This window comes from Macaca nemestrina, chromosome X (assembly GCF_043159975.1).
Source record: "Macaca nemestrina isolate mMacNem1 chromosome X, mMacNem.hap1, whole genome shotgun sequence".
Classification (NCBI taxonomy): Eukaryota; Metazoa; Chordata; class Mammalia; order Primates; family Cercopithecidae; genus Macaca; species Macaca nemestrina.
In genome coordinates, this window is record NC_092145.1 from 122,934,284 (window position 1) to 122,942,130 (window position 7,847).

At 41.3% G+C, this 7,847-nt stretch overlaps 1 protein-coding gene across 1 annotated transcript in view; it reads right to left on the reverse strand.

Moving 5' to 3' along the window:
* The window catches only part of LOC105463248 (X-linked Kx blood group antigen, Kell and VPS13A binding protein), a 44,967-nt gene extending 37,849 nt beyond the window's left edge, over nucleotides 1-7,118 (reverse strand). Inside the window, exon 1 of the mRNA XM_011710263.2 lies at nucleotides 6,658-7,118. Coding sequence (XP_011708565.1) covers nucleotides 6,658-6,902 — 245 coding nt within the window. The 5' untranslated portion in view covers nucleotides 6,903-7,118. The remainder of the gene's footprint in view (nucleotides 1-6,657) is intronic.
* Between the last annotated feature and the right edge of the window lie 729 nt (nucleotides 7,119-7,847).

The window sequence follows — 7,847 nt, forward strand, 5'->3', positions numbered from 1 at the left end:
CTTTATACTGTCACCCTGAGGCGACTACGGCAACTGGAATGTATTTATAGTTTGAAATAATAAAACAAAGCTTGACGTAAGAGAGGAAATGCAGGAACCTTTCTGGTGAGTACAAAGTGGACATATTTTGTGATTAATACCATTTTTCATTTGTTGCTAGGATAAAGAAAGTGCATGGTGTGTGTGGGTGTGTGGGGGTGTTGATTTGTGTACGACATTTTGTCCCGTGGGGTCAAGAACACTTTAATGTATTACATGAAAATATGTAAAACCACACAGACCAGTTTCTTCAGTTGGAAATAATGTCAGTGAAGTTCAGGCCACAAGTTCAATCCCAAGCATGTCCAACTGAATTTTCTCTGAAGGAAAACTCAAATTAATCACTGAGGGCTATATGAGGCCTAGCAACTTCACACTGTTGGACCACTGACCACAACAAAGATTAGAAAACAGAATGAACTGTCCGGGTGTGGTGGCTCACACCTGTAATCCCAGCACTTTGGGAGGCTGAGGCAGGCAGATCACCTGATGTCAGGAGTTTGAGACCAATCTGGCCAACATGGTGAAACCACGTCTCTATTAAAAATACAAAAATTAGCCAGGCGTGGTGGTGCACCCCCGTAGTCTCACCTACTCGGGAGGCTGAGGCAGGAGAATTGCTTGAACACAGGAGGCAGAGATTACAGTGAGCCAAGATTGCACTACCGCACTCCAGCCTGGGTGACAGAGCGAGACTCTGTCTCAAAAATGTAAAACAAAACAAAAACAAAAACAAAACAAAAACAGAATAAACTGATAATCATCTTTATTCTCAAATATGAGATGAATGCAGATGCAGTTTACTAAGTGCTGTGGGGAATGCAGACAGCTGGATACCCCTGCCTCATTCGGGGGCACTCACAATCTAAATGGGATAGTGGGACATACGCACAATAAGAATAATAAATAATGAAAATTAATATTTATATAGCACTTTCAGTTATGACATTTTATCACTTATGATCTCACTTAGAAGAAAATGTATTGCAACAATTTAAATCATAGCATTATGTATAATAGCAAAATTCTGGGAATACTCTAAAGGTCCCAAAAATGAAAGAATAATTAAATAAATCCTAATATATCAATTCAATGAAACATTATACAGTCCTTAACATCAATGGTATAGAAGTACAAATACCAATATATAAATTTTTTTCAAAAGACAGTCTCACTCTCTCACCCACACTGGAGGGCAGTGGTGTGATCATAGCTCACTGCAGCCTCCAACTGCAGCCTCCAACTGCTGGCCTCAAGGGACCCTCACTCCTGAGCCTCCTAAGTAGCTGGGACTCCAGACGCATGCTACTGTGCCCAGCTAATTTTATTTTTTGTGAGGAAACAGTCTCACTATGTTGACCAGGCTACCTATTTTTACCATATTTGGTATGTGGAAGAAGCAAATTACAATAGAATCATATATTTTAAATTACATTTTTTATAAAAAGAAAATCACATATATAAGAAATATATACAGATTACACACACATACCCACACATACATATAAACAGTGAAATGTTTGAGCTGGCTCATACTGACTCAGGAGAGCAGACTGTTAAATAGGAATTTTGTGAGCCAGTTGTTAAACAACTGGTAGCTTGATCAATCATGATGGGAATATACGCATTAGAGAAATCAGCAAACACTGAAAATCAGGGCTTGTTTTCCCCAAGAGACAGTTTACTAGCATGCCATTATAAAAATATTAGTAAGGATATACAACAAAAGCATTAGGAATTGTTCTCTCTGAGCAGTCAAATGAGAGCTTTTATTTTCCTCATTGTGCAAATCTGTTTCCTGCCCTTCTGTCATTTTAAAAAATGTTTTACTTGCATAATAAAATCAAGCTTAGAGTTTTGAAAGACTAAAACAAACAAATTAAATACCAGCACATGCTAAGAACTGAATGAATGAAATGAGGGTTCAGATGAGAAAGCAATTTTCCTGATGCCAAGGAAGGGGCTGGATGAAACTGGAAGCATTCTGCAGAATTGTAGACAAAGTAAAACTTCCATGGTCATTTGATGGAAATGAAAGAAGGTCCTAAAGCTCAGGTGGAACCTCTTGTAAGCCACTGTTTTTTCCCAGGTGATACATTTGTATTAGCATAGAGTTTTACATGTAGTCATAGGTGTTTAATACATTTGGAAAAGGCCCCAAGACCTCCTGCCACTGTAGGTTAGGAAAACTGATAAGAAACAAACTACTATTCTTGCAATTCTGCAAGACTCATCTAATTACTCAAAATCTGTTTTTATTTTTTGGTTTTTTATTTGTTTGTTGCTTGAGAGGTTGGCTAAATAAAGCCAGAAATTAGATACTTTTATCAAAATTGAATACTCAAGGTAGTTTTTCAGTAGCATCTACACCAAGGGAAAGCAAATTTTCTGTGAAGTATTTATAAGAAAGTAAATATTTTATTATTTGCAGGCCATGGTCTCTGTTGCAACTGCTCGATTCTGTCTCTGCAGTGTGAAAGCAGTTGTAGCCAATACATAAACCAGTGAGCAAGGCTGTGTTCCAATAAAACTTTACCTACAAAAACAGGCGATGGGGGTATTAGGCCTGTGGGGTACAGTTTGCTAACCCCAATGTAGATAATCAGCAAGTTGATCCTTATTTTTTACTTTATCCCATTTTCAAGCATCATAGCAGAAGGAGCTTATTCCTTAGCTGAAATCATGCATGCGGATGTCAGCATAAATAATCTGTGGTACCAGAGACCCTAATTAAAACATTTTTTCCGAAGAAATACTATAATTTCCAATAAGCCACATTATCTTCACATGACACACATGCTCTGTAAGCCTACACAAAACCCAAATTGGTTAAATAGAAACTGCTGCAAAACCTTTGAAAAGCCACTTGCTTAATCTCACTGAACCTCAATTCCTGGACTGTAAAAATAAGATAATGACAGTTAACTCACAGGGCTTTACCATGGATGAAATTAAACACTGTATATAAAAGCACCTTGCAAATGAAAAAAGACATTCTCTTCAAATGTAGACTATTAACATTTTAAATTCTTTAAAAAGTTTAATGTAGAAGGATATATTATGGTGCATCATTTTGCAGTATTCTGGAAAGGTTTTGGGAACTTCTTAGGCTTTATTTTATAAATGCAGATTTTTCATGTACCATTTTTTTCCTCACTATACCAGTAATAAAAAAGAGATGAGGGGAATTCCTTGAACTTGTAACTTATTTATATTTATTCCTCCCAATTAATTTATAAAAATTAGCATAAATGTAAAAAAATCATAAACAGAATTTTAAAAATGTTTTTGTGTTTTAGGTAAGAGATCTTTTCCCTGCTGTGGTTTGCTAGAGTATCTATTACAATACACAATAAGATTTTCCTCAAAATTATAAATAAATTCAAGGCATTATCCAAAGTTCGTATCATTCAAACTTAGGCTTAATGTGAAAACAATCATAAAAACTGTAACTACCATTTTAAATACAAGACTGACACAAATGAAATATGGTGCTCTCCCTATGCCTCCCTAAAGGAAAGAAGGAGCAAAGCCTAGTTAGTAGTATTTAGCCCAGAATCATTAGTGTAATGTATTGCAGTTTAACTGGGCCATCGTGCTGCATGAACTCAAACGCAGCATCTACCTAGCAAAAACACAAGTTTGGCTAGTATTCATCCAAAGGCAAGAAGAATTAAACTGTCAAAAAACAATTTAGAAATATTACTAAATCCAATCCATAAAGAAGGGGGTAGGAATCACCATGACACTCCTTTGTTTGAGGGAAATAATTTTTATCTTTATGTAAAGTTGATGTCTTAGAGTTAAAATGGAATCAAACAGTCAGCAGGAAGAAATTCCAGTAAGATATTAAGTCAGGCTAATACACAAGAACAAACTGCTTTTCTTTTAATCTGGAAGCTAAGAGACTTGGAACCACATTTTGTGTATCTCAGTAAGGTCATGGGTCCAATATCTCCTTGAAATAAATCAGCTGCATTAGAATCAGTGACTCCTTGTTGATGGAAGGGGTTTGCCTGTTGTTTTGTTTTTTTATCTTTTATTTTGTTTTTGCTTCAAGACAATGGCCCATTCAGAACTTTCTGGAAATAGGTATTTTTATAGTGTTGAAACTTTATATATAGATGAGACGTTATCTCTTCAAAGCACTAAAAGTTTTCTTTCCTTAATAAAGTTAAAATATTTTTACTGTAAAAACTGAAAAATATAGAAAAATATATAATTGTTTTATTATATGGTTTTATATATTTTCCAGAATATTAAAATCACTCATAACCCCACTATTCAGAAATTATTATTCTTAACATCTTGGTATGTTTTCTTGAGTTCAGGTTTATACTTGTCATCTTGTTTTTATATATATTATGTTATTAGCTTTGTCTTGGGTTACTCTTCGTGTTTAGAAACACTTTAAATAGCAGTAGTGATAGGGTATTATCATTTACTTGGATTGCCAAGATGACCAAACTTTTTCTTAATTTAAAATGGAACTACTAATAGAATGTACTACACAGTCCTCTGCTTTCTTCCACTGAGCACAGGGAACATAATTAGCTCTTTTTAAGGAGCCTTGAGAACATAGTGTGAGGCCTCACTTTCCTCACCTACAAGATGGGGACAATTACATCTATGTCATGGTGAGGATTCAGTGAATTGAGGGACGTAAGTATATATCAAACCATCTAGCACAAGAAGCTTTTGAGAAATGTCAGTTCCCCTTTTTCCTGTTACTCCACTTAAACATTATCTGTTTTCTTCTCACAGATAATGTTAAGAAATGATAAGTGCCCTGCCCAAAGTCAGATCACACTTATTTTACTGAGCGGGAATACAGTCTGGATCACAGGGTTTACCTGGCTAGAAAGGACTAACTCTCTCCTCACTAAATGGCTCCAGGTTCCAGGACTTCTAAAACTCCCCTCCCTCCCTCTCTTTTTCCCCACACTCTTCCCCAGCTATCAGGAAGTCAGCAGCAACCTCCCACTCCTGCCAGTGTACCTGTTTATTTTCCTTTCTAGGATTCTGCAGCTTCTGGAGGCTGAGAAACTCGTTCACCAAGTTTGCTGTGACTGTGTGTAAACTACAAGTCAGTAGTTCGTGTGTCAGCCGGAACAGTTTTCTTTAATATGAGGTGCAAAAATGTTATGGCCAGGTGTGGTAGCTCACGCCTGTAATTCCAGCACCTTGGGAGGCCTGGGCAGGAGGATCATTTGAGCTCAGGAGTTCCAGATCATCCTGGGCAACATAGGGAAAACTTTAGGAGGCCCAGGCGGGAGGATCACTGGAGCTCAGGAGTTCGAGACCAGCCTGGGCAACATAGGGAGACTCTTTCGCTACAAAAAATACAAAAAAAGAAAAAAGAAAAGAAAAAAGAAAAAGAAAAGAAAAGAAAAAGAAAAAGAAAAGAAAATTAGCCAGGCATGATGGCGCTTGCCTGCAGTCCTAGCTCCTCTGGAGACTGAGGCAGGAGTATCACTTGAGCCCAGGAGGTGGAGGATGCAATGAGCTATGATCTTGCTACTGCACTCCAGCCTGACTGATAAAGCAAGACCTTTTCTCAAAAAAAAAAAAAAATTATAACTTTGTAAAATTTATCTTGCTCCTCGACGTGTGTATGCGTGTGTGCGTGTGTGTGTGTGTGAGAGAGAGAGAGAGAGATTTCCTGGTAGGAAAGGTCCTTAGCTAGCTGAATTTTCTAGCAGCTGAGGTGTCTCTCTGGCCTTTCCATCTCTTCAAATTCCTCTGTTGCCTATGTCCAAAATTCAGTATTATAAACCTATTTCTAATCCAAATGGACGGCCTTTGTTTTACTTTTCCAATAGAGATGAAAGGTACTAAAACAACACATTTTAAACTCCTTAGATAAGCCAGTCTGTTTTATTACAATATATTTCTACTTGCTTTGTGTTAATAAAAATGAATTTCCAGAAATGTCACTAACAGTTTTTCTTTACTTAACACATAGCAAGTTTTGTCTTCATGGTGCATGTGTACCAGCTTTAACGGCTACGTTTATAAGTTCGCCAGGGCCGGAAGACATTTCTAGAACCCCATATGTTTCCATATCCCATAATATTCATTACGCCACCAAGAGAAAAGAATGGTGCATGGATTTCTTGACTTCCCTGTGAGAATTAAATATTTTTAAAGCTTTTAGAACAGTGCTTGGCACACAGTAAGCTCCATGCTTGATAAATTAAAATTAAATCACCTGTACATGCTGTCCCCATAACCACAGCTTAGAACACACTTCCCAAGGGTTTGTGACCACAAAAGCCAATCCTGTCAGAGCCTACTTGACCCCAGAGAAACCAATGTCTTTAATGAGGTTGAAGCACAAGAAACTGCCATTTTTGTTGGTCAATTTCAGTTGAATGTTGGCTATTTCATTTGATGGAATGTAACAGGAATTCAGTGTGCCCCAGCTTTATAACCATTATACCATGATTCGTCCCATTCCTGACTGGAATAATGGGGCTGAGGGGCATGGCGGACCGGCTTGGGGCCCAGCCACCTGTCTACACAGGAAAACCGCCTCCCTCCACTCGAGCAGGTCCAGGGATCAGGCCACAGGACCGGGGCTGCGGCCTGGGGCTGGCTCTGGGTGTCTGCACGCACCTGAAAAGGGGCCCAAGTTGCAGCAGGTGCAGCAGCAGTACGAGCGGGCGGTCGCGGCTGAGGTCGCGGTGTACGAAGAGAAGCGTGAGCTGCACGAGCGCGCAAGGCAGTAGCGAGAAAAGCAACGTCAGCGCCTGCCACATGCGGTCCCCGCCCGAGCGGTAGGTGCTGCTCAGGCTGAGAGCCGCCGTTGTCTCGGCCACGAACAGGAACACGGACGCCAGCACCGAGGCCGGGAATTTCATCTCCGCGCGTCAGCGGCTCTCACCGGGGACGGACGCAGTGGCGGTGGCTGTGTGGCTGTGGCTGTGGCGGCGGCGGCGGCGGCCGTTGCTCGAGGGGCTCCCAGCATGCCCAGCCCCAAACTGCTCCCGCGCTCTGCGCAGCCCGCCGAGGGCACGCGGGCCCGGCCGACCGGCCTGGGCTCTGGAGCTGGACCTGGGGGGGGCGGCCGACCTGGCTGGGGTGGGGTGGGGTGGGGCGAGCGGCGCAGCCTCGCCGGGACACGCCCACGCGCTCCGTGCGCCGCCCGCTCGCTCGCTCGCCAGTGCCGGCTGCGTCTCTGTGGTGACCTTCCCCTGGCGGGCCGCGAACCCGCGCCGTGAGACGGCTCAGGCAGTGGCGCGGGAGCTCAAAAGGATATAGTTGGCCCTGCGGGCGTCGCGCGCAGCCTCTGGGTCCTAGAGTCCCTTGGGTCCTATCTTGGGAAACTGTTCACATCCCTTTGAAAAACTGCGACCACCCAGGCCCAGAATTGGAGTCCCGACGCCTTTCTAGCCCAGTCTATTTTCTTGGCCGAGGAAACGCGTGATTCTTCAAAGGGCCAGCGTTTCCGGTCTTTTAAAAATAACCAGACCACACATAGGCTTTTCAAAGTGCAAGAATATTGTCATGCATCCACCACCAAGTGGGAAAAGATTTCACTTTTCACTGTGCCATGTGAGCATGTCCCTTTGTCTTCCAAATACAGTGGTCTGAAGCATTGCTTCCAGTGGTGAAAAAGCGTCAAAGATCGTCCCTAAGAACCAATCTTTACCTCCCAGAAAAACTGACTACAAAGTGTATTCCTCTATAACTGTAAGTAATTCAGGGCAAAGATCAGGGCCTAATAAGGAAGCAGTTTTTTTATTCCAAGGCAGACCTCTGCTTATTGGTGTGCCAGCACCAAGACTGACAAAACTCCTTTTAGC